At 35.2% G+C, this 27,907-nt stretch overlaps 1 protein-coding gene across 4 annotated transcripts; it reads left to right on the forward strand.

The window, feature by feature from the left end:
• Window positions 1–27,859, forward strand: LOC103495102 (uncharacterized). Of its 4 annotated transcripts, none has more exons than XM_008456561.3 (26): window positions 1–524; window positions 1,510–1,622; window positions 1,734–1,860; window positions 2,096–2,194; window positions 2,270–2,338; window positions 2,686–2,820; window positions 2,896–2,964; window positions 3,646–3,701; window positions 3,785–3,944; window positions 5,183–5,347; window positions 6,154–6,238; window positions 6,489–6,716; window positions 6,815–6,909; window positions 6,998–7,040; window positions 12,577–12,734; window positions 13,034–13,144; window positions 19,325–19,393; window positions 19,551–19,694; window positions 20,243–20,317; window positions 20,395–20,571; window positions 20,679–20,764; window positions 25,116–25,170; window positions 25,698–25,823; window positions 26,317–26,427; window positions 27,180–27,299; window positions 27,386–27,859. In XM_008456561.3, exons 1-26 carry the CDS (start codon window positions 411–413, stop codon window positions 27,449–27,451), a joined length of 2,856 nt encoding a protein of 951 aa, XP_008454783.1. In that variant the 5' UTR covers window positions 1–410; the 3' UTR covers window positions 27,452–27,859. The 4 variants fall into 4 exon arrangements, with proteins under 4 accessions (XP_008454783.1, XP_050946573.1, XP_050946574.1 ...); XM_051090616.1 differs by having other exon boundaries at window positions 378–524; window positions 1,432–1,622; XM_051090617.1 differs by having other exon boundaries at window positions 506–524; window positions 1,739–1,860.
• Window positions 27,860–27,907: the final 48 nt, after the last annotated feature.

Here is a 27,907-nt window from a genome sequence, read left to right on the forward strand (position 1 = left end):
AAATTATAAATTTTGGTTGATTGTAATGACAGGGGGGGGGGGGTGTGTCTTGTTATCACGCGAAGTTTGTAAACAAAGTGGGATAAAATTGGACACTTTACCGCTTCCAAAAAGTTGATGATCATACAATAGAGGCAATATGTGCGGAAGCAAAACCCAGAATCAGAGGCGTATTCTTCCAAATGGTTTCGTAGAAAAACTGCAACTTCAAGGTGTAAAAGCTTGAAGATCATGACAAACACAGATCCCTTTTTCGTCTCTACGGTTATCCATTTCATCTTTTCTTGTCTCTCCTATTCATTCCTGTTCTTCAATTTGATTGGCTTCTTCTGCACGCAAACTCCCCTCCTATAGTCAATTGCAGACGATTTGAGAATCGGGGGTTCTTTTTTCTTTTCTTCCCTACCAAAATGGATGATGAGGTGGTTCAGCGAGTTCTCCAGGAAGGCAGAGACTTTTACCAAAAACAGCCCTCCACTTCCACCTCTTCCTCCTCCATACTTCAATCACTGCCTCTTCATGTGGTATGTTTAATTAATCCACCGAATTCTGTTTTCTTGGTTTCTTGTTTTTATATTCACTCCAACGGATTGGTTTTGAATTTTCGCGTTGCGTCTTCTTCTTCATCTCTTGAATTTCGGTATTTTTTTTTTTTTTTATGTGGGTTTTTGTACAATGGTTTAGTGATGTATTGGATTCTTGAACTGACGCTGTTTCTTATTCAAAATTTTTGTCATGCAGAAGCACATTGTGATCTTATAGCTTTGGTCTTTTTCTTTTTCTTTTTTTTCGTTCACTTGAAATGTTGTGTTTTATTTATTTGTTTGTTTTTGTTTTGAATTGAAGAATTTTGAACCTTAACGTTATTTGATAGTATAGGTTTCATCTCAAACCTAATTGGAATGATAGGTGTAGTCCATCTATTTTAATAAGGAGTCTTAATCTCTTAGGTTTTTTCATAGTGGGATTCTCATCTTCTCAACAAACGATTTAGTTGAGATATAAGATAATAGCAATTTTATCTTTTAAGGTTAGGCTTGTTTTCTTACATCTTGTTACTATGAATTTCATCTTTCATAACTGAGAACAAGTTTTTAAAAACCAAAGCTTTTTAGTTTTCAGAACTTGGATTGGTTTTTGAAAACGCTTAAAAGTGATAACAAAACAAAGAATGGAATAAATGAAAGTAATGTGTATAAGCATAATTGTCAAAGTCCAAAAACAAAAAAACTGGATGTTATCAAATGGAGCCATAGTTAATTGAGTTAGAGTTTTACTCTGTTAACATTCTGTTGAGGATTCTACATTGGAAAAATCAAGGAACGTCACAATCTTTAAAGACCGATGTGCTACTTTTCTCATTGCCAATTGGTTTTGAGATCGAACCTTGTGTTATCAAATACATTCATTTGATTTGTTCTTTGGATTTAGGCTCGAGCGTCTGTATGTGATACACTAAGAAAAAAGCTTGCGAATAAGGCTAATCATTTCCGAAATTGACATATGCAGTCTTTCGATCATGGATATTATCTATTAGTGAAATCCATTCAAGAACTTAGAGAGAAAAAATATGGTCTTGTAACGGTTGGCATTGGTGGTCCAAGCGGCTCGGGTAAAACCAGGTATAACATACATATATATTTTCTTTTTCTTCTTGATAAGAAGCAGTGGTCAGAATTTACTTGCATCCCTTTATTTGCTCTGATATATCATGCTATGTGGTTTTGTTGAAGCTTAGCAGAGAAAGTGGCCTCTGTAATTGGCTGTAATGTTGTATCAATGGAAAACTATCGTGATGGAGTTGATGAGGGGAATGATTTGGATTCAATAGACTTTGATCTTCTAATTCAGAATCTTGAGGTTATTTTAGCTGCTCCACTTGGCTTTTTAAGAGACCTTTACTTTTTTCTACTGTCAGAACTTTAAATTTCATTTCACCATCAATATCTCGGACTGTCCGTTCTTAATTTGTAAAAGCTTGCAAAGAAACACAAGCATTGATTTGGTTGAGTTGATTTTTAGTTGTAGTTCCAGTGAAACTTAATGTTTTAAAATGGCCCTTCTTTTCCACTCATTATTTATGACTGGCTTGCAGGATTTGATAAATGGAAGGGACACCATGATCCCAGTTTTTGACTTTCATCTAAAGAAACGGGTCAGTTCAAAAATAATAAAGAGTGCTTCATCTGGGGTGGTAAGTAGTGATTAATGTAGCTTCTGTGATCATTTGTGGGTTTGTGGACTGATTTCTTTGCATTTTTTTTTATAGGTAATCATTGATGGAACCTATGCATTACATGCAAAATTACGTTCTTTGCTAGATATTCGGGTGGCAGTGGTAACTTGTTATTCTGTTCTTCATGTCTAAAGTATGAGGCACATTGAATTATTGTGTGTGAGAAGTTTCCAACCTATTGGTTGTATGGTTGGATCTTATTGTCCACATGGATCTTTAATAAGAACTTTTAAATTTAAAGATGAAGTTAAGATATTAGATTCGCCAACAACAGTTTAGTTCGACTTGCATATATATGTGCTCATGACCAAGAGGTCCGTGGTTCAAGTAAAATTTAAGACGTCAAATTCACTATTTGTGCTCTAGGAATGATTGTAGCCTTTTTGTTGTTTCTTTTGCTAGGAAGATGTTGAAATAATACTTTTATTTAGTTATTTTTTGCAAATTAGGTTGGTGGGGTTCATTTTAACCTTCTTTCCAAAGTTCGACATGATATTGGAGATTCCTGTTCATTGGATTATCTTATTGATAGCATCTTTCCGTTGTTTAGAAAGCACATAGAGCCGGACCTTCATCATGCTCAGGTTGGTTTATCCCCTTATCTCTGTTTTTGTACCTGAAACTTCAGATTTACCCTTTCATGTGTTTGAATATTGCAGATAAGAATTAATAACAGCTTTGTCTCATCATTTAGGGAGGCAATATACAAGCTGAAATGTAGAAGTGAGGTCTGCACTAATTTTTTATTTGCTATCTATTTTTGTATATTAGAAACGATGTCCGAAGATTTATGTATTTATTTTTTATATATACATACAAATTAAAAGATCACTTATGGCTTGAGGCATGTCTTTCTTATAAAAGCCTTATCATGTTATTTCTCCTTACTGGTGTACCCTTTGCAAGGAAAGGCAACAACTCAAGTCAACTCTTTCACAATTGGTCCTTTGCTCGTGGTTTTTGAAAATTTGGAATATCATCCTTTACATCTTCAATTCTCATGTGGTCTTTGATAGAATAGCTTTGGCTTTCAACTTAATAAAGTTTTTTTTTTCCTTTTGGAAGATGATATAATGGAAGACCACGATGAATGTGGTAGAACTTTGAATTGTCTAGAAAAATACTCCATTTTTAAAAAATAAATTTATAATTTATCATTCTTATTTTTCTAACTTCACATGGTTGATGAAATTGTTTAGTTTTGGGTAAAATAGATTTCTTTTTCGAATTCTTCATGCTTTCTAATATCCAATAGAAAATAACACATTGAGTATTTTCTTATACCCTTTACAAGAAAATAGTTGTTAGTCATGTTTAACTCACTTGCCGTGATTTGAAGTTCTTCAATGTGGGTAACCTAACAACTAGCACATGTATGTTTACACTAAAAATGTCGTGTTTTCTGACAGTTCCCAGATGTAGATTCTGCCCATGCTTTTCAAGGAAATAAAACACATATAGACAAGTAGGTATCAGTAAATAACTATTTCAAGTAGCTACTTGTCAATATTGGGTTGGTCTCAATGGTCAATTTTGTTCAAATTTCAGTTTTATCGAGATGTATCTTAGGCCTCCATCTGCAAGTGAAGAAGCACGTATAAATGACTGGATTAAAGTGCGACAATCGGGTATTAAGTACTACCTAGCACTTGGTGACCAGAGGATAGTTGACAAAAATTTTATTATCAGACCTAAAGCTGAATTTGAGGTAATGTCTGATTTCTATTTTATGAAGCACTAGCTTATTCGTTTCAGTTCCTGATGAAGTACTAGATTGTTGGTCTAGGAATTGATGGAAGCGAGCAAATTTGTGCTACTTCAGTACATTAATATTGTTGGGAATTATTAGTGGCCATGACAATTTTAATGTAAGTCTTTTGTAATAGATATACACGGAATTTAGTACATTTTTAGGGGACTTCCTAGGTTGGGATATTTTATACAAGGAGTTGGAGGTTTGACCTTTAGGAGATTTTTGAACTCAACATCTTCCATTGGAGATGATCAGCTTTGGTGTCTCCTCTTTGAGTTTTCCACGATTCTTTTTCTTTGATTGTCAAAGATGGTCAAACTCTTTCCTTTGGTTGAACCATCTAAAAAATGCAATATGCTCTTGAAGTATTTCAAGAGTTTTGAAATACTCTTCTCTGAACAGCTTCCTTTTTGTTTCAAAGTAGTTTTTGAAAAAGGCAATTCTTTCAGTACTGTTTGCTTTAGACATAAATTCTTTTTGAAGGGATTCTTTGTCAAGCTCATACTTTGATTATGAAATAATTACATTTAATTGAGAACTAGTATCCATTTCTGTTTGGGTTGGAGAATTTGGAAGATTTTCTTCCTAAATAATAATTGGCATTTCTTGATCTAATCTAACAGATTTAATTTTTAGATTAGGTATTGTCTCACTTCTAATACTAGATGTACTTGGTCTTGAACTCATGAATTCTGGAGATCTCATGTTTTCTTTAACGACAGGGAACCTAGGCTGTTCGTTTTCAAATTTGATTTCTACTTTCCCATTAGGATGGTCAATGATATGGGAAACCTCTTTTTCTTTCTTTTGAGGGATAAAAGCATTGTCTAAAATCCAACGACGATTTTTTGTAACTTCTTTCCAAGAAAGGAGTTTTGGAACACTAACAAAGTTTGGGCGTGTTTGTTAGACCACGGTTTTGGATTTTGAGAGTTGCTAGTTCTTAAAAAGGTCCAAATAAAAGTTTGCCAAGAAATTCTTTTCTTCCTTGTAATGATGAGCTTGTAAAATGCAGATCCCTTCCTATAACTTAGTGTCATATAGTGTTTACAGTTTAGCATTTCGTTGTTTTAAAGTTATGTTATTTGACTTTGTTTTAAAGTTATCATCTTTCGATTTGCTATTTTTCTGTTATCCATTGATGGCTTTCAACTTCAGTTGATTTTACTTGTTTCCTATCTTACATGGAGCAGGTTGGACGGATGACTTTAGGTGGATTGCTGGACTTGGGCTATACAGTAGTGGTTGGTTATAAAAGGGCATCTATATCGGTAAATAAGGGCAATGTCTCTGTGTCACTTGAAACAATTGATTCTCTTGGTGAGACATTCATGGTGCTGCGAAGCTCAAATAGAAAAGTAGGCACTGATTTATCCTTCAAGTTCTATCTATTTTTTCCTTGAAGGCTATTAATTTTGGTATGCTCCCTCATTTTCCTGTGATTTTGACTGTTCCTACACTTTTCAAATTAGAACCTTGGTCTCTCTCTCTCTCTCTCGCTCTCCCTTCCTCTCCCTCAGCTCTCCCTCTACCCCTCTCTTCCAGAATAGGAAGCTCCAATAGCTCTTTGTGGCAGTGAAAGATCTTCTGTTAACAAAATATGTACAAGTCTTTTTTGTTGAGTTGATTTTTTTTTTTGTATTTTTCATTTCATATCATAAATGAAATACAAAAATTTTCTTTGTTGAGTTTATATTCTTGTCATGAACTTATTTGCTTCTTGAAGTACTTGATCTAGTGACAATGTGGTTTTTTCTTGATGGATGGGATTCGTTTCATGTTATCTTACCCTTTCCAGGCTAGTTTCTAATTGTTATCCCAAATTTCCTTTTTACAAATTCTTTTCTCACCTGTGTGTGTTCTTTCTATTTGGAAATTTTTATTTTTATTTCTTTTATTTTCTTTTCAGTTGATGCTTTCATTTCACCTTAGTCTTCTCACCTTGAATGCCTATTTTGTATTTTCTTTAAGTTGAATGCGTTTGCTAGAAATTTCATCTATCTCATTCCGTTTTCATGGCAAAATATTTTTTTGCTACATTTGTTAACTTGCTTTCTGTGGGCTGCTCTACGAAGGATTAGAGGTGGCAAGTTTACTTGTTCAATGATGGTGAACATGTTTTTCATTTCATCCCTGCTCCTTTGTCTTTTCCTTTCCTTTTTAGACAGTTGGAGAAGAAGTGTTGAGGATGGGTATCACAGGGTCTTGGATTACAAAGTCTTATCTGGAGATGATTCTGGAAAGAAAAGGTTGGGCGTCGAGCTTCAACTTTGGATCCTAGTATTTCCTTGCTCTGGTGTCCTTTTCTTTTATTTCTTCTTCTCTCTCTTTCCATCTCTTCATTTTCATATTTATCCTGCTTTCTCTGGATATTTACTTTGTGGGGCGGGGGGTTTTCTATTGGCTTGGTACTTCTTCATCTCTTTAAAATTGATTGTTTCTTGTAGTTTTCTAAATTTTGGCTCGTTGTTTACTTATAAATAGTAACCTCACCTACAGGTGTACCACGATTAAATACACCTCCACTTCTACCAAACACACCTCTGGCTAATAACCAAGAAAAGGTTGTCATTGCTCCCAGGCCCATCCGTGTTACTTCAAATCTTGTTTCCCGACTTGAGGATCTTTCTCAGCCGTGGACCAGATCTCCAACAAAATCTCAAATGGAACCAGTAGTTGCAACGTGGCAATTTATTAGCGCTCCCCAATCTGATAATTTAGCGACTGGTATATTTCCATAAGTTCTAGCATTTATATAACCAATTTTGTATGTGTGTTCTATTAGAATGTTACATTTTTAGACTACTCTCATGAAGCAACCACAGATCCCGCCTCTTTCAGGGACTCTATGAGGCTTGCTCCAATGCCTGATTCATGTGACCTGGACAGAGGTTTACTTTTAGCTGTTCAAGCGATTCAGGTAGTAATGCTATGTGAATTGATAGAGAACAGTCTGGGAATTCTGCATATAATTCTCCATAGTAAGTGCAGCTTTGTTATTGTTTCAGGCCTTATTGGAGAACAAAGGTCTTCCTATTATTGTTGGAATTGGTATGGCATGTTTACTATCTTGGTATATCTTTCATCATTCCCTTTAAATGTTTAGGCTTTGTAAGGCCGTTTCTTTTGATTATGGTTGTGTTTTTGGTCATTAGTAGTGATGTGTTATGTGCTATAACGCCCATTGAATTTTTGAAATTTATGTGAAACTCAACATACTACCTTGGGGTTTATCTTCCTTGTGGTGCTCTCTCCAAAGAGTTTAAGAATTACTCGGTGCAAGATATAAGTCTGAATTGGTTGTCGTTCTTTTTGATGGATTAGAGTTTCTCTTTGTTTTTTGTTTTTTTTCTTTATTGTTCTTTGGGCTGTTCTATGTTAGCTTAGTGGTGGTCTACTTTTGTTTGAATGTTTTGCTCTCAGACTCTGATTGTACAACTGACAAGCTACTATCTTCTTAACTTTTTTTGTATTTTGGGATGTAACGAGGGTGCTAAAGGGGTGTTAACCTTGTTGAGATGCCTGGGTGCACTACTGATCCTTACTTTTTCATTGTACCGTGTACCATCTTTTTATTATATCAATGAAATTCTTGCTTCCGCTTTTTTAAAAAAAAAACGTACTACCTTTGGGTATGGCACCATGCCCCATTTCTCTCACCACCCTTCCCTAGCCCCAACCTTAACCACCTCGGGCAGCCAACCAACCCAGTGGGTTCTACAATAGTAGACAACATTCCCTTGAAACCAACCACATGTCAAGGAGAGAGAACAAAGCTCACAGAAGTGACCAAAAGCCATTCATCCTTTATCCTAAGAACCGTACTCTTGATGATAGACTGTTTCATGGAACTTTAGCACACACCCTTGAATCAATGGTACACACAAGAATTCAAACAGAAAGTTAGGACGATGGGGAAGATATTCAATAGGAAGGGACTTATTGGCTGAAGTAGCCAAGTTTTACAGCATTGGGAGTGCCCCTTTATTAGCTAGAGAGTTTACCCAATTAGTTAGCGAGAGAGTTTACCTTCTCTTCAGCCTTCATCTACCCTAAAACCCAGCAACAACCGACTTAGATGATCTCCTTCTTAAATCTCTTAACCAATTACATAGATGATCTAATGAACCAAGGATTGAAAAAAGTTTGTGTCACGCCCCACCCCGCTACGCGTCCTAAACCTCGTGATGCAGCATGCGACATGGCTTGAGCAGCCCTGATGTCTAAAAGGAAATGCCAAACCGCTCAAATTAAGTCCTTTGATCTTGGCTTTATCGCCTAGTTTAATCTTAAGTCCTTTACCTACTAGGCGATACAGAAACATAGTACACCAGATAATTATAACAACTTCATTTTATTAATCGACAATATGCATTCCAAATACATTTTATATGCTCTCTTTACAACAATGCTTAAAACAAAACTTTTAAAACACCCACCGCAGCTTCAACGCATAGCAGCTCTACTTCCTTTTCTCAACTTGGCCTTAACGCATGGCTACCTTGGAAGGAAACTAGAACCGTAAGTCAAAACTTAGTGAGTGATATTTTGGAAAACCTTTTTGGGCATACAATAACTAAAATCATTTTCATAAACATGGCTTCAACGCTTCATTCAATAAATCACAAAACATACATTAGTCTTTCATACTCCTTTCGCCAAGAACATGAATCATTCTCATGCATAGACTACTGTAATGTCCTTTTCATCAACAGCACCCCTTGGAGAATTTCTTGGTTCATTTTCCGTTGCTCAGGCTGCTAAGCTCAATACGCTCCTTTTACGCATTGGTCAGCTTCACTTCACCATGAAGTCCTTTTCTACATAGCTGCCTTTACTCCTTATGTGCACATAATAGTTAGCTTATTGATAAGAATAAGACTAATGATTTATTCACAACATAGCATACATTCAACATGCATATCACTTAACTTAAAACATAAAACAAAAGCTTTCTTTAAGAAATCATTCTTCTCATAGCATTAATGTATAGAACAACAATACAAATTAACAAAAATTTAGAAGAAAGCTTTAGAGTCTTTAAACAACTTTAGGAAAATCATTCACTATACTAATTCCTTTCTTCAAAACGCATAGTCCCATAAAGATCTTCTCGCCTAGTGTTTCTTCTTTTTGACAGAGAAATTCTAAGAATTTCAGCATCAACTTACTTTCTATTGACTTTCACTCCTATTTATACTATTCCAAAGTCATCCATAATTTCCCTTAAGCTTGCCGGCTCCTGCTTGATGTATTACACGTGCAAGCTTATTAACTTTTCAAACCATGCTTAGCTTAAACTCTTACACGTGGCCTATTAATTAAACCCAATTAGGAAATTTTCCAACATTTTCCTTTCTCTCGACGCCTGGCCTCTTCTTGCCTTACACCTTCCTCGCGTCGCTTAGTTCTAACGCAATACCTCGGGGCTTAACTTTTGAAAACACTCTCTTAGAACGTTTTCTTCAAAACCCTTCACTCAAACTCTTCTTTTCAGATACAGGTCTCACAGTTTGAAACTCCCAATAACTCTAGATCTTCAAAGTACTCCACAAGCAAGGCAGATTACTCCGCACTTGAATGCTCCAAATAGTCATGGACTCTGTTACAAGGACACAAGATGTAGCTTAAAAGCGTTCAACGTTTGAAACCCAATATTAAAGACTTCTCACAGCTTTGAATTCCAAAAGTCTCTCTTTTATTACTCTAGGAAAATTACCCTAGTGGAATCAGTGATATAGTAAATCATGCTATTGGCCCTGATTTTCTAGATGAAATTTGTGTTCAATTATCGATTCGTGCCGAAGAACTCCTTGGAAAAACGTCCAAAATTTTTCTGTCTTTTAAGCAACAATCTTCTTTCTCCATCAAAGGCTCGAAAGTTACTTCATAAAAGAATATGTGGAACGGGTAATTGAGCATTTTTCCTATGTTCTGATATTTATGACGATGGTTCTGATAGTGTAAACAGTGATTATTATGTTGATCCTATATTGGATTTAGTGGTTGAAGAACTCCCTCGGAGGCCTATTTTGGAGAAGCGTAGAAGGTTTTATTTCAGCAACAAGAGTTAAGACTCCGGTGGCAGATAGAATTTCTACTTTATCTCCTCAAATTCCCTCAAAATTTTCCTCTTTACTCAATACCTTTGAACCTTTGGATTTCAATTTCATTAAGTTTATTCCCCTTTCGTTCTGAAGGCCAATTGGAATTTCTTATACATGAAGTTTTGAAGGTCATCTCTTGGATGACATGGGAGTTGGGAGATAGGTTTTATCATCTCATGAACTTTACTTCACTTTTCATCATAGTTTTCCTGCATTCAAGAGTAACAAGGCATCTTCACCTGATGATACTTGAAGGCATCCATGAACTCCATGTCTGAGTAACAAGGCATCTTCACCTGATGATGTAATTGGCACTTTGGCTTTGAGAAGTGTTGTTGCTAGTGTAAGGTAGAGAACCCGTCATTATCAAATGTCATTTTCCATTTAGAAGTTGGCCGCTTGGTTGCAGTTGTTGGAGGTAATGGAGAAGGAAAAACCGTCACTTATAATGGCAACACATGGGAGCTGCCTCCATTGGCAGTGACAACCGTTGAAACCAGAGGGACAGTTGCTTATGTTCCTCAGATGTCATGTGTTTTCTATGCCACTGTGCATGACAACATATTTTTTGTATAAGAGTTTAGATTGAACCGTTACTGGAAGGCCATTGAAGTCGTTTCGTTGCAGCATGATTTTGAATTGCTTCCTGGCTGTGTTTTCTCTAAGATTGGTTGAAAAGTTGTAAACATAAGTGGCGGTCAAAGACAATGAGTTTCTATGGGTAGGACTGTATATTAAATGGTTGTATACAAGAAGAGTTTCTAAGAAAACCAGGGCGCTTTGGACAAATCCATTACATTTTCTTCCCCAGGTCGACAAAATTATTCTGATTTCCAATGGTATTGTTATAGAGGAAGGATCCTCTGAGGAGCTCTTGAGAAACAACAAACATTTCAAGAAGCTAATGGAAAATGCTGGGAATTGAAAGAAAAAATGGTAGAAAATCAATACAACAAGAATCATTAACGAGGAAACCCTATGCCTGCTGAAGGTGAACTTGAGAATAAATTTCCAAAAGATGCAAGTTATGCAAGAAAAGGGAAAGGGTACTAATCAAACGAGCAAAGGGAAATATGATTCATAAGTTGGAAGGTTTTAATTAGTGTTGGCTTTGTAGTTTGAATAAAATTAGAGAATTTTTTATAAAAAATATCTTTCTTTGGATGATCAGTTTGGCTCTTCTCGTCTAAAGGCCTCTTCGTGGTGTTCTCTTTCTGAAAGCTTTGCAAGATATACCATTCAGAATGTTTGCCTCAACTGGTACTGATGTAGTCTAAGTAGCCTCAAGAAGTGATCTTCCAAGAATCAAGATTGTGAACCTTTTATGTGTTTTATACAAGAGAGAAATACTCCTTTGGAAGAGTTGTTAGAATAGGTAAAAAGGGAATTAACCTAGAATATACCTAATTACCCAATTAACCCCTATTCTTCTATTCTATCCCTTCAAAAAGAAAACTTGTTTTAAAAAGAAAAAAAAAATGGAACAATCAAGGAATAAAATAAACTCATTCAGTTGCATACGACCAAACCATCCTCCTACATTTTGAACAAAACTATTTCGATTAAAGACGTAAGTCCGATACAAAAAATCCAATATTGCCACCTAAAGATGAACTTCTCCATTGGCGATAAACTCAAAACAGATGTTTCCATGAAGCTCGTTAAAAACCATTGTCAGAGGACCAATCACAAAAGAATTAACTTCCCCTTCAAGAATCTCATCTTCATGATTTGCTTAAGTTCTTTGACGTTGTTGTAATCAATTTCAATCACAATCATTGTGTCATAAATCTCCACCTAGTGTTTTCAAAACGCACCCTCATGCTTTCTAAATTTCAAATGCACCCTAAAGGCGATGGGTGACAAGAATATGTCGTCTGAGGGAAGTGAAGCACACTCAATAAAATAATTTTAAAAAGTATTATATATAGCATTAAAATTTAAATATAATATTATATATATATTTGAATTTCTGATACATAAAATTATTAACAGAACTATTGAATAGTTTAAAGAAAAACTGAAATCTATCTTAGATATGTTAAAAATTAGCAAAGTGAGTACTAAACAATCTTATCATCAATTAGCAGAGTGCATTGTCAGTAACCACCTTGCAATAGAAACTCTAGAGAGTAAATTAATCCAGAAATGAGGTTGATAGCTTTTTGAGGGAGCTATCACCCTCGTGGATTTGAAACTTAAATATTGCCCCTTCAGTGCCCCTTTATATATAATCGTTGGCCACTACCTCCCTCTGGTAACTTTTAGTAAATGCTAACCATCTCATATAAATGACTAATTCTTATGCCAACTAAACTTCATTTTTTTGGCACTACTTCCCGCCTATAAATCACTGCTTGTTGATGGTAAATAACCCAGGGTTTAGGTTATACTATTTTCATAGAGCTTGATTTACTATTTAATCTTGTACTTTCCATAAGCCGTTTGACCACTATTGATTCTCTATGCTACTGTTGCAGGTGGTCCAAGTGGGTCAGGGAAGACTAGTTTAGCTCATAAAATGGCTAATATTGTTGGATGTGAAGTAATTTCGCTTGAAAGTTATTACAGATCAGAGCAAGTGAAGGATTTCAAGTATGATGATTTCAGCACACTTGATCTGTTGCTGCTATCCAAGGTTGAAGATGCGTGTGTTTTCAGCTTTTGTTCACAATGCTCATTTTATTTCTATTTACATCTTTTAAACAGCCAGAACTTTGTAGTCTTTTTGTCAAGGTCACATTTCTTATCCCTCCTCAAATGCATCTTTCAAAGATTGAATAAATAACTAATGGCTAGAAAAGGAAAACCTCACTGACTTTTCTCCAGGAAGAGCATTATGAGTTAGGCATGACTAAATTACATATAAAAGAGAATACGATCACAAATAATTTTGGTAGTTGTCTTACACTTTTTATTTCTATTATGCATCTTCAGAATATTGATGACATGAGAAATGGTCGAAGAACAAAAGTACCGCTTTTTGACTTGGAGACTGGTGCTCGAAGTGGTTTTAAGGAGCTTGAAGTTTCTGAAGACTGTGGAGTGGTCTGTTATTGCAGTCATTTGTTATATTTTGCTTCAACTTTAAACATATATAAAAAGTTAGAAAAACTGATGTTGTCCATACAGGGTGGGTTCCTGAGTATGGGCTTCCATTATCATGAATTTTGAGGCGTAAAAGGATAAAATAATAAAAAACAATATTTATTTATTTATTCTTTCAAGAGTGCATAGCAACTACAGAGAATTGTTATCATGAATTGTTTTTATGCTTAGTTAGTTTACCTTAATTATTTGCCTACTTCATGGATTGTTGCTTTTAAGGAAAATAAGTGTTGAAAATAAGGGGCTTTGTTGATAGTTTATAGCTTGGAGGGTATTTTAGTAATTTACTTTACTCTAAGTTTATTTCCTTTTCTGCATTAGGGCTAGCTAGAGCCTATAAAGTTGTCTTCTTTTGTATCTTTCATTGTGTGTGAAAATAATAAAAAGAGACTATCGTGGTTTTTTCTCCCTGTTCTAGGGTTTTCCACGTAAATCTTATGCTCTCTTTTTTACCTTTTAACATGGAGAGCGTGGCGTCGAAACCCTAGCCGCCATTGGCAATAACCAACCGGTGCAAGATAACTTTAGTTCTGCACCAATTGAAGGGGTTGATTTTTCCACTGTTGTCATTGCCACTGTTGTCCAAGCCATTGTTGATTGTGATCTCCAGTCCTTGCATATTCGTCCAATTCTAGTGCTGCCATAATCCTTTGGTGGAAACCATAGCCGGAACATACACCATGCAACCAAGATTAGTGAGTCCATCTACCACAGAGGTAAGTTTTTTGTTGCGGCAATGACATTCTCGCAGCAACCGAGTCTTCCTCATCATGTGTCGCCTAGTTATGAACATGAAGGTTCGGTTTGTTTATCCTCGTTAGTGGTACAACAATAGTTGGCCAATCATTAGACAAGTTTTCAGCAACGAAAGGTTGCTCTTGGAGCAGCCTTAGGTGCTTCCACAAACCTAAATTCCAGTACCAATACAGTGAATTATGACATTTCTTTTCCGATGTATAAAGAGGATCTGGTAACCTCTTTCCCTACTTCAATTATTTGCCTGGCTCCCTGGAAAATTCCATAAGGTTAATTGCAAGAGAAAAGTTGAATGGTCAGAATTATTTCTCCTAGTAGAGATCCATTAAAATGGTCCTTGAAGGTCGTCATAAATTTAGGTATCTAACTGGTGAGATACCAGGACCTAGTCCAAGGGATCCTTAAGAGCGCATTTGGAAACCTGCTGCAATCATTGCTGATTAGTAGTATGGAACCTGAGATAGGGAGACCATTGTATGCTGCGACTGCTCAAGATATCTAAGATGCAGTTCAGAAAGTATATCCTAAAAGATAGAACGTCTCATCTTTACACTGCATAAATAGGCTCATGAGTGCAAACAGAGACGATGGATGCCACTTCGTACTTAACAAATTGTCCTTAATCTGACAGAAGATGGATTTCTGTTGTGAAATTATCTGAGATTGTTTGTGTGGAGATGTCCAGTATTCCAAGATTAAGGAAAGCTAATTGTGCTTATGATTTCCTAGCTGGTTTGAACTCCAAGTTCAATGTAGTGCAGAGCCATATATTGAGAGATGCATATACCTTCTCTTATGGAAGTTTGTTCCGAGGAAGATAGAGCATCATGACTCTATTTGCTACAGATTCTGCTGCTTTCAATGCAAAATTATCTGGTTTTGAAGTGACAAGGAAGATGGGAAACAAACCCTAGTGTGTGAACATTGCAAGAAATCCTATCGTACAAAAAATAGCGTTGGAAGTTACATGGTGGATCACCAAATGGCAGAAGACGTCCTCCAAATTACAAGCCTAACCCTGGTCGGGCTCTTATAAATGAATCGATGAGTGCCCCCTAGTTACAATCTAGGTGAATTGTTTGAGAGACAATTGTTCAATAAGATACCTCTCAATCCTTAGGTCTCCTCAGCATAAATGGTAAGAAACCATAAATACTTAATTCACAAGCTATAGATCATTTGACGGGATCTCTCTATAATTTTCTATCATATCTTCCAAGTGCTAGTAATGAAAAGATTCGGATTGTAAATGGGTTCTTTGCTCCTATTGTGGGCAACATAGTTCTCCCTTTGATGATTTAACTTTACAAAATGTGTTGCACGTACCCAAGTATCTTACAATTTAATCTATTAGTAAGATAGAAATTTGAATTGCCAAGTTGCCTTCTCACTACATAATGTTTTTTTTTAGGACTTGAGCTCAGGGAAGGCAATTGACACTGCCCGACAAAATAGGGGGTCTCTTTCTCCTTGACAATGATGCTCCATCTAGGAATTGTTATAGGACTAGTTTATTGTCATCTTATTTTTTCAATTTCAGAAAAAGATTGGTTATGGCATTTTTGCCTTGGTCATCCAAATTTCTGATATATGAAATATTTATTTCCTCATCTATGTAATAAAGTTGATGTCTCTTCTTTGTCTTGTGATGTGTGCATTTGTGCAAAATAATATAGAGTTAGTCACCTTTCTGTCTCAACCTTATAAACCTTTGCGACTCTTCACCCTTATTCATAGTGATGTTTGGGGTACCTCGAGTATTACCCTTTTCAGGGAAAAGATGGTTTGTGACCTTTATTGATGATTATACCCATCTAACATGGGTTTTCCTCCCCACTAATAAACTTGAGGTTTCATCAATATTCAATAATTTACTACTATTGAGACTCAAGCTCAATACCAAAATTGCTATCTTTTGTAGTGATAATGGTCATGAGTTCCTTAATAATACCCTTTGTGTCTTTATATCTTTTAAAGACATTGTCCACCAAAGCTTGTGTGCCTATATCCCTCAACAGATTGGAGTGGTTGAAAGAAAAAACCATCACCTCCTTGAGGTTGCACGTCTGATGCTATCTACTTCACTTCCATCGTACATTCGTACTTATGGGGGGATTTAGTTCTCATTGCAACTCATCTTATTAATCAAATGTCTTCCCATGTCCTTCAACTCTAAACCTCTTTTGAATGCCTCAAGGAGTCATACTCTACCATGCAACTTATTCCTGTTGTCACTCTGGGTTTTTAGGTGCACTGCCTTTGTCCATAGTCATGGCCCTAACCAAACTAAGTTTACCCCTCGTGCTCTGGAATGTGTCTTTGATGGGTATCCCTTTTACTAGTGAGGTTATAAATGCTTCCACCCTTCTTCTTGAAAATACCTTATCTCCATGGATCAATCTTTCTTCCCCTTTAGTCATCTTTAGGGTGGAGAGTACAAGTGAAGAGACTACCTAGTCCATATCTTCAGTCCTTACTGACCTTCTTGAACCCATTCTGAGTGCCATGACACTGTTCGACCCATCGAACAAGTACTTTGGATAACTTACTACAAGAAGAATCTCAGAAAGGAAATGGTGACCCCTACTGCTCCACCAACAATGGTCCATGGATCAGAACCAACACAAGCTCGAGGTACTATTGGCCTTGATAATACTAACTTGTGTGTTGAGGGTGATATTGTTGATTTGACCGAGAATGGCAGGATTGATATGTTAGTTCCTGAGAATAATGGGGTTGCAAGCAGTGATGAAACTTTGATAGAAACACAAGCATGTGATACTCTTCCTTAGGCTGGAAAAGATAATAAAAAACCCGTTACAAATGAAGAATCAGACAAATCAAGGGATTATGATATCTATCTTAACATGCCTATTGCATTGAGAAAAGGCACTAGGTCCTGCACCAAGTACCCCATGTATAGCTTTCTATCTTACAGTAATCTATCTTCTGAGTCCAAGGCATTCACTGCCTGCCTTGATTCAGCAATAATACCAAAATACACACACATGGCTATGGAAATTCCGAGTGGGAAGACTGCCATCATGGAAGAAATGGGAACTCTTGAAAAGAATAATATGTCGGATTTTTGTGCTCTTCTTAAAGGACATAAAATAGTTGAGTGCAAGTGGATGTTTACTCTGAAGTATAAATCAGATGGAATTCTAGACAGGTACAAGGCTTAATTTGTAGCAAAAGGGTTTACTCAAACTTATGGGATAGATCATTATGAGATTTTCTCCCCTTCAACGAAGTTAGACCCTAAATTTGTAGCAAAAAGGTTTACTCAAACTTATGGGATAGATCATTCTGAGACTTTCTCCCCTTAAACGAAGTTAGACTCAACTTGGGTCCTTTCTGTTGCAGTTAATGAAGGCTGACCTCCCCATCAGCTTAACTTAGATATACACCAGTTGTGCTTCTTTTCTTGTAACCCATTGGTTTGTGGGGATATCTCATATCCCTTCCTTTTGTGTTTTTATCTTTCGACTACGGAGTTCATGTTCTTTTAAAAAAGTAATAAGTCAGTAACTGAAACAAATAACCACTTAATTACTCGTCTATAACCAACTAGTAAGTTGTTTACATGAAACTAACAACTATAGCCATATTTGGTTAATAAAAGATTAACAAGAGAAACTTTCAAACTTAATAGCCTTTGCATCGGATGTAAACTACAATCTTTGTGTTGCTCAATTTTCGTGCCATTATCGAATTGTTCTTCCAATGACCTGTATTATACATGTCATAGTTATTAATTTTGTCTTCATAAAGTACAATCTTGCGTGGGATCTAAACTACAATCTTATTTTCATAAAGTCTTTGTGGAGCTTGAAGGAATTTGATTGATCTTTTGTGCAATCTATTGGAATCTCTTGCAGTTCTTTAGTTTTGGGGATGAGAGAGTAGGAAAGACATCTTCCGTGGCTGACTTTGTCGTCTTTTTAATAAAATTGAGCAGAGCCTTGGTGCTTTGGAGGAGACCTTAATAACTTGTTGTTCTCCTGAAAGGGCATGCGGAAGTTCAACAATTTTATTGAAAAATTGGGTATTCTGGAGGTGCCACTTTCTAATGGTCGTTTTTCTTTATGGTCTTGGGGTGAAATGACTCTTCACATTCACTTCTTGAAAGAATTTTGGTTTACAAACTGTGGATATCTTGTTTGAAGATACTCAGGTTTCATGAGAAGCTTGGTTTTTCTTTTTCACCTTCTTTCATCGGTAGAAGCAGGGGTTGTCCATGTATGTGGCCTAATATGATAACTACGAAAGCTACTTTGGAAGCCCGGCACTCGACTTATAAAGAAACAAGAAAAAGAAAGGAAAAGAGTTTGCTTGCTAGTCTGGATTTCTTGATGTCAAAGCTGAAGGTTTTGATTTTTTTTATAAGATGATATATAGTTAAATTAAATTCTCCTTCACCCATCAACTTAAGCTTTGAGTCAGTCGGTGATTTAAGATGGTATTTGGGCAGGTGGTAGTCCAAGGAGACCCTGTGTTCAAGCTCTTGCATTATTTCTTCTCCAATTAATATTCATTTTCATTTGTTGAATTTTCTTAATATAACGATCCCACAAGTGAGGGAGACTGTTAGATGATATATAATTAAATTCGGTTTCACCCATCAATATAAGTTTTTGGGTCAACAGGTGATTTAAGATTCTTTACTTGAGGTTGATATCCGGTTTTTTTGCGGCTAAAAAGAGAAATTTTGTTATCAAGGGGTTTACATTGCTCCTTCTGAGATATTGAAAAGGCAATCATTGAAGGCTTGTGGTAAGATTAAAGTGTTTCATGTAGATTCACTTTTGAATTCTTTCTCAATGTTTGAGAGTATTTTTTAGAGGCTTTTCAAGGATGAGGGAATGAATCAAGAGAGTTTTTCAAGACATGTTTTTGCCTGTCAAATCGATTTGAAGTTAGGATTAATCTTCCACTTGGAGTTCTCTTCGCTCTACGCTGATTGAAATGTTTTTGTTTTTCCAGCCTAGTTTTAAGTCATTTGTCTTACCTTTGAGTATTTGTTAGACCTCCTATCAACTTCGTTTATAAAAGAAGAAATAAGAAGAAATAATTGGCATGTGTAAAATGCGGGAGGAGAGAGTCGGTGAGCTGCTTAGTATAAATAGTAGGTTTGGGCGGGAAAGTGAGTTAGTTTTTCATGTAATTTTGGTGATTGCATCTTGAGAGAAAGATCAATCAAGTGTAGCACTGCATTGATATTTCATCAATTCAGTTTGTAAATCGTTTTTACTATGAAGGTTCCCTAGACCATAAACCCTAAACCCTAATAATTTTTGCTTACTACTTTCAATTTTGGGTTCTTTTGAATGGGCGTGACTTACTTTTATTTTCTTTGTACAGATAATTTTCGAAGGAGTATATGCTTTACATCCAGACATCAGGAAATCACTTGACTTATGGATTGCTGTTGTAAGAATGGGAAACTACGTTTTTATGGTTTAGTATGATAGTTTTCATCAGCTGATTTTATTTCTACTGATTGTTGCTGCTGCTTGAAATATTCCTTTAGGCTTTAGATACACATTATATTAGTTTCCATCTCATTTTGTTTGTTTATGTGAAACAGGTTGGAGGTGTTCATTCACATCTAATTTCTCGAGTCCAAAGAGATAAATGTAAAGCAGGGTGTTTCATGTCACAAAATGACATAATGATGACAGTTTTCCCTATGTTCCAGCAGCACATCGAACCACATCTTGTCCATGCACATGTTAGTAGACGTGAATTGCCTAAGATTAATTTAATTACCGATGTTAACAATAATTTTGATGCGTCTTGCCTATTATGTTCTTCAAGTTTTTGCAACTTAAAGAAAATTGATTCCTTTTTAGATTTGAGCTGCTTTGAACAACTTTAACAAATAGATAAAAGCTAATTGTGTTGGTTAGCTTTTGGATAATAACAACTACCAAATAGGTTCTTAACCGGTTAACTTTTGCATAATAACAACTACCAAATAGGTTCTTAACTAATTGTAAACCTTACTATATTTCTTATAAGTACTAAATTGGGAGCCTCATTGGGTTTTCTTATGGGGACTTGACCTCTTGTGTCATAGAAACATTTTGCACCGGTCAGCGTTTCTGTAAAAATTCCTCTAAGATTGTAATGAATATTGTGCTGATTATGCAGCTAATATGTTCCCTTTATGAAAATACATCTGATGCAATAAGCATCTTTACGTGACATTAAAAGCATACTATTTAGTGGTGATTCATTATCTCTATAATGCCCCATTGTTAACTTGCCTTCATACAGCTGAAAATACGTAATGACTTTGATCCTGTGCTTTCACCTGAGAGCTCATTATTTGTCCTGAAGAGTAACAAGCAGGTCAGAGCTTTTCTTGACATAGATTTTGTATTTGTGAAACTTCCACCTTGATGATCGTTGTTCCTATTTAAATGCAGGTTGCTTATCAAGATATACTCAAACTTCTTGAATCATCAAAGGCTTGCAGTTCTATACAAAATTTCATTGATATATATTTGAGGCTTCCGGGAATTCCTACAAATGGACAGTTGACAGAGAGTGATTGTATACGAGTTAGAATTTGTGAAGGCCGATTTGCATTGTTAATACGGGAGGTTTGTTAGATTTTACATAATTTTCTTTTACTTAACCATTCTTTGCTCATTTATGATTTGACCTGATCTAAGTTTTTCTTTTGTCTCTTTCCTGAATATTAATGTAGCCTATAAGAGAAGGGAATTTCATTATTCAACCTAAGGTGGACTTTGACATTAGTATTAGTACAGTCGCTGGCCTTCTCAATCTTGGGTAAGCTAGAGAACCATGAGTCATACTCTTAAATTCTTGCACCAAATCTTTAAATTAGGATGTTATTAGATTGATTTCATGTGAAGATCTTATGCATACAGCATATTGCATTTAAGAATATTTTGATTTTCATGCAGTAGTTTGTTTTTCACTTTGTTTAACGAATTGGTTGACCTTTTATTTGAAGGGCTAAAGTTGGGTCTGGTTTCTACCGTTATCCCGTTCTTGTCTCACAAAATAATTTTTAGGTTTGTGAGTGTATATTAGATCCTTATGAATCAGTTATTGGAAAATAGCAAATGACAATATTGCACTTTTGTAGGTGTGCTAAATCCTAATTGTTCATTTTGTCTTTATACTTTGAAATTTGGAAATAACTTTTGTTGTGGTACGACAAAATGTTGTTGATATTATGCATGATGCTTATGTTCTACACGATTGGGTCTTTAACGGTGTTTTTAAAGGCTCAAGGCGCAATGGTCCTCTGGAGCCTAGGTGCAAGGCGCACAAAACGGCGTGGACTTTTTTTCATGAGGCGCACTATATATAAAAAAGAAATATATATATATATATATATATATATATACAAAATTGAAAGGAGCAACAATGTATAAAATATAAGTAAATAACCAATGTGGAAATAAGAATTAACTCTAATGTATAAAATATTATAATATTAGTTTTCTGCCCACAAAAACAAAACACAACAGAAAACTAGTCAGAATTCAACACGTAATAGGTTCAGTTTAAAAAACAAATATAATAACTTTTTTTTTAAAATTAAAGCCCAGCCCAAATATTATACAAAAGCCCGCGCCTATTGCGCTTGGAGGAAGGCGTGCGCCTCAGCAGTGCCTCATCATCAGCACCTCGCCTCTCCATAAATAATCCCGAGCTGTGTGCCTTGCGCCTAGGCGCGTGCCTTGGAGCGCCTTTTAAAACACTGGTCTTTAATTTATTCTAATTTGCTCAATCATGTCCAGTTCAAGATCCTCACCTTAGACATAGTGGCTTGCTTATTTATTTATTTCTTTTAAAATTAAATTTATTTTATGGATACCAAACTTTACATTAATCAAGGGGGTGACTGCTCTCACGAAAAGGAAGGTCTTGAAACACACTCCCAATGTTGGAACCCTAGTCTTTTCTCCTCCACTCCCCCCGGACTCCTCCAATCTGTTTCCTTCGTCCTTCCCTCTCCTTTTTGGTCCCTTCATTTGTGATTGTTTCTCACTGTATGTTTTTTCAGCCTTAATCACTTAAGTCACATGTTATATGGAGGTTCAAAGTTGTTGCATCAGTAGTACTTTCATATTTGGTACGATGAAAGTGGATTTTTTGTGGAAGGCATGAGCTACAAAGAGAGGATATCTTTTTCTCTTTTCCTTTTTCGGTGGTTTGAAGTAGTTTTGTGTTAGGATACTAACAAGTAAGGACTATTCTATTCAACTATAATGGCAAAAATAGAAGCAGCACTATGTAACTTATATATTTATAATGCCAAAAGATACATCCACAGACTTAACAAGAAGGAAAAAGAACAATATCCCAAACAAACAAGTAAAAAGAAAACATACCACCCTTGCACCCTATAGCTAGGGTATGTCTACGGCTACAGCAGCCGCCCTACCAAGTAATACCCAAATTTAACCTACTTCTCCCATTCCCAATACATCCTATATATAGGCCCTCCAACATTCTCTTCTGTGGGCCCCACAGTGCACGATCATTCTCTTCCTTTTTCTTTATCCTTGCTGTCATGTTTGTTTACCATTCTGCCCCTTGTTTTATATGTATGTATTATGGGAGGCCTCACGTTTTGTTGAGGTTTTGCATCATTCAAATCAGTCATTTTTTCATAAGACCGAGGAGATTCAGGTGTCACTCCATTATGTAAGTTTAGATCTTCTTTTGGTTGGTTTTCTGAATATGTAGTTTGGCCTAGCACTGGAGAAAGAATGAATATTCATGTTCCAGCTGGTTTTAGCAAGAAAGGATTGTTAGACTGTTGGGAAATGGTTAGACTCATTAACTTTGATGAGTTGAATCCGAATGCAGCAGCTGTGGTTGAACCAATTTATCAGTTAGGAAAATTTAGGATGAAAGGAACAGTCAAGAGTTATGTGGAGGCCTTGGTGCAAAATCAGGATGATCCTTTCTCTGTTCTTGGAAAGATAATTTTAGACTCAGAGTAATGCTTAGAACTCTTATTAGGTCAGAAAAGTGCATGAGATGTTTCAATCTGATTTCATCTATTTATGGGTGATTTCAAGACTCATGCATAATAATTGGATGAAAATTCCAGTGGTTTTAGAAGATCGTTTCAAAACCAATGTTCTAACCAATCTGTTCTCGGAAGACAAAATGCTAACTAATTAAAACTTTCATGGGAGATTTAGCCAACTTAATTGTTTCTTCAGGGAAGTAGACATCATTTGAGGATTTTCATTTGCATTTTGAAAAATGGAATAGCACAAGCCATAGTCAGTCGAGATTTATGAAGGGTTTCAGAGGTTGGATTTCAATTAAAATTCTACTCTTAGATTTCAATTAAAGAAAATTGCCAGACCATTATTTGTCTCCATCCATTTGTCCTTTGTGCAAGGTTGATAGTGAAGACCTACAGCACCTATTCTTTGATTGCAGCTACTCCTTAGCATGCTGGCAGAAGCTAATGTCCATCTTTCATTTTAATTGGGTCTTCTGCAACTCCTTCAAATGTAATGTCCAAGTTCTTTATGGACTATCCTTCAAGAAGAAGTCCCAACAGCTTATTAATGGAGTTGAAGCTCTACTTGTTGACTTATGGTTTGAAAGAAATCAGAGAGTTTTCCATGAAAAGCATCTTCAGAGGTCTTATGTTTTGAAGTAGCAAGGTTCAACATTTCCAATTGGTGTTTGTTTTTTTCATTTGAAACTAAAAAGAGCCTCTTTATTAATATTTTTGACTTCGTGTTCTCTATCTAAATATTTTCGAATTTTTCCATTCAAGATATTCATTTGAACTGGGGAGCTTTTACTTTTTCAGATTGACCTGTCTTTGCATCATATTGCTAGATGCTTTTGTGCTATTTTTGTTTTTTTTTCATCCCTTTTATACTTTCTTTCACTGAACTTTTTAGCATTAGGCTTTTTTCACTATATCAATTAAAAGTTTTCTTTTCTTTAAAGAACTAACTCTTAGATTTCTGGTGCTATGAGACTCTCAGGCTATTGGGTTGGTTGTCTTGTTAGCATTGCAGTCGATACTCTGAATATGATAAATTGCTCAGTGGCTCCTTTTGAAGTCAAACTTAGTCTGTGTGGTTTCATGCCAATAACAGTTGAAATTCTAAACTGACTCCAGAGGAAATATCTCCTCATTTTTTGTGATGTTGAAGTTTTGGATCCTCCAATTATAGTACATTCCACTTTATTCTTGAGTGACTTTTTTCGATGTAGTTGTTCTTTTTCGCTTAAAGCATGTTATGGAAGGTGAATGCTGAATCAACTCAAGTTCCAAAACTTAACTTTTATGAATCAATTTATTTAGAAACTTCTATTAATTTTATGGGATCCCTATGAACCATCAAAGAATTTGATTCTCTCCAAGAGTTATTCGGTTGATGATGAAATTGTGATATCAGATTCGTTTTTGCAAACAACTTACATTTTGGCCTTCATGTTTTTGGCATTTTGTTTGGTTTATTATTTTTGGTTTTTCACGAGGAGGTTTTAACTTGGTTTAATTTCTTCTTTTTCTTGCTGTATTTTTTTAGCATGAGCCTCTTTTCAGCATTTCAATGAAATTTTCTTGTTTCTTGTTTCGGAAGGGAACACGCTAGGAACAATTATATGTTCGATATGATCTATATATATATTGAACATACGTTTATGTATTGTTATTTTAATATTTCATAATCAGTAAAAAATGTAAATTTAACATAATATATATTACACATTTCACTGATAACCTGGGAAGTTAAGTAAATTAACCATTTGGAGAGCTTGACGTTATAAAAGGGTTTATGGTGTAACCCAAGAGATTGAAGGAGAATTTTTTCCGTGAAGTCTACCTAAATTCTTTATTATTAATCAAAGGTTGAGTACACGAGAGACTATTTATAGAGAATTTAAAGCAAAGGAAAACGAATGAATTAACCAATGCTACCAAGAGTAACCACTAATCCTACTTCATGAAATACTATTGAACTCTGGAATGTCTATTTACTATTTCATGGGTTTCTTCTTTGATAGTTTGTTACGATAGCAGTTGCTATTGTTGTTTCTTACAAAGTTTTGCAACTGTTTATGAAAAATGAATTCTATTATCGATAGAATAATTCTGTGAGTGTATTCTTTTTGCGGCTAGGTATCAAGCCATGGCTTATATTGAAGCATCTGCGTATATTTACCAAGATGGAAAGGTAATCTTGTTTATTGATTTTCTTTTTCTTTATAGATTTTTCATACATGTTTATTTTTTATTTTTTTCATTCTTAACTTATTTTACAAGTCCCTCAACAGTAATATTTTAATTTTATTCGAAATATAATTTTTTTCCTTTCAAATTTGTATTAGAAATAATTTGACTTTCCAGTAAATTTTGTTTAATCATTTAACAAAACTTTGAATTCCTTTCCAAACTTGTTGACCTCTGACCTGTTGCCATGTCGCTTGAAATACTTGTTTGCCATAGAAATCCACATATCAAATATATAAATAATGTTTAATAGGATGACATTTTATGAAAGGTTCAAAAACCAACAAATATTTGATAGTTTAGAGATCAAAATAGATGAATTCAAAAGTTCATAGACTATGTGATAGAGTTTCTTAATTCTTACAAAAGATGCAGTTGAGTATCATGATTGATTACTTCTGTCTTTTAAGATATAATGTCTGCAAACCATTTCCAATTTTATCGTAAATTTGACCTTTTTGTCCTTTTTAGATCTTAATTGAGGTTGACCATTTACAAGATGCTCCTTGTCCCTATCTCCAAATAAAAGGGGTTGATAAAGAAGCTGTTGCAGCAGCTGGTTCCATGCTCGAACTGAATGATTCTTACACTACAAAGGTTATCCTTTACTACTTGAATACGACATTGTTCCTTTATTTAGAGGATTCCTTCATTTGTCGTAACTTGATTTTCTAATTTTAGGAAGATCGTAGAATTATAACTAATATTTGTTTTTGGTTTCCATGAAAGTACTTTATAGAAAGTTACATTTACTAATAAGTTCCGGAATTTGCCAGTGTGGTGTTAAAGAATAATAAGAGATCTTAATCCAGTGCTATGCCAAATAATAAAATTATGTTGATATCTATTGGATCTACTTAGACTATAGGTTTAGAGAGTTTAAAAGGGAGAAGTTAAGCTGGGAATCCTTCTAGGATCATGTTTGGTTTTTATCTACATGGTGTACAATCACTATTGCCATCTATAATTATGATTTTGTGCAAATCTGTTTTCTTACAAATCATGTATTTAAGTTCCAATGAATTCAAGTATGAAAATGGAACATTCTTCTTTGTACTTCTAATTGACATTTGGCCTTCTTTATTTGTAGAGCTATCTTCAAATAATTTTGGAAAGTTTGCCACCAAATCGGAGTTCTGGCCTAATCCATAATCATCAAGCTGCAAGGCTGCAAGAACTTGTGGAATTTATTCAATCTCAGGTATGTTGAATTTAATGGATAAATTCAATCCTTAATATACCCAGAAAATTAAAACACTACGATGGTTATTTAGTAAATTTCAGTATGAATGATGTTCTTTAGAAATGTTGTATTTTTTTGGTGTGTTCTCCTTGGGTACTTGTTAACTTCTGTAATCTCTTTGTGGTTGAGCTCTGAGTGTTTATTGTCCTTTTTAAATTTTTTCGTGTCATTGTTAAACAATGAAGAACACTTCGTTTCCTGATGAAGGGTTTGTTTGCAAATGTTGATTTATTTTAGATGATATTGTATTAAATTTACGCTGCTTAAGTTTTTCTTCGATCAATGAACATGATATTTATCCTTAACGTGAGCTTAGTTGAATGGTAATTGACTTGGCCTTTCTCCCTAGGAATATAAGTTTGATTCTCATCCCTATAGCTAGCAATTAGCCCAACTAGAGAAGGACCCAGAAGAGAAAGAAGAAGAACAATAGTTAGTTCTAGATTCAGATGCTCCAAAAATGCTTCGAAAAAAGGATGTACCTACAAAAAAAAAAAAAAAAGGGAAAAGAATCTACTTGTTTGGAGATCCTATGTTCAAATGACTGCTATGCTATTTCCTCTACAATTAATATTGACATCCACTTGTTAGGTTTTTTACATATTTTAAGCCAACAAGTGTGGGGGAGTCTTAGACTTCATAATATTAAATTTATCTTTATCCATCAACTCAAGATTTTGGGTCAATTTATGGAAACATGATTGAAACAGGGAAGTAGTACAGCTTCAGAATCCTCCCCTAGTAGAGAAGCATCATCTCCATTGGAAGGGATCATTGAAGACATGCAGTCCAGAATTAGAAGACTTGAACGATGGCTTGCAATTAATACAGTGAGGACCCTTCCATTTCTCCCAATATTTTCATTTACACCAACACTACTATTCCTTTCTTTAGCCTAACTTTATGCTTTTGGTAGATTTTGTGGACCTTTTTTGTTTCCGCCTTTGTTGGTTATTCACTCTACCGGACCAAGCGTCAGTGATTGTGTCATCTGCTGAGTGACTCACTCGTCAAGCTTACTTCCTCCTTTTTTATGCACGGTTCTGGTGAAGCTTCCGACCTGCGTATACAGAAGTAACAAAAGAAAATAGATGATAGAAACAAAGCTAACCACAACTATTGGAAGGGTTTTATCATTTGAAGCATAAAATATATGCTATCCATTGAAGATAGTGTATAATATTTTTCATTTGTGATATAAATGAGGCACCATTGAGTTCAGCCAGTGCCACATTTAACCTACATCATTCTTTACTTCCCCATTATATCGATGTGATTTTGTTTATACTTGTTGGCTCGATCATTCTACCAACATCTCTAGTCACATCTTTTCATCAAGTGATTTCATGATTTGAGATGAACTATGTGAATGCCAAAGGTCTATTAATGAGCTTTTTTTTTTTTTTTTTTTTTTTTTTTTTTTTTTTATAATTATTAT

This window comes from Cucumis melo, chromosome 10 (genome assembly GCF_025177605.1).
Source record: "Cucumis melo cultivar AY chromosome 10, USDA_Cmelo_AY_1.0, whole genome shotgun sequence".
NCBI lineage: Eukaryota > Viridiplantae > Streptophyta > Magnoliopsida > Cucurbitales > Cucurbitaceae > Cucumis > Cucumis melo.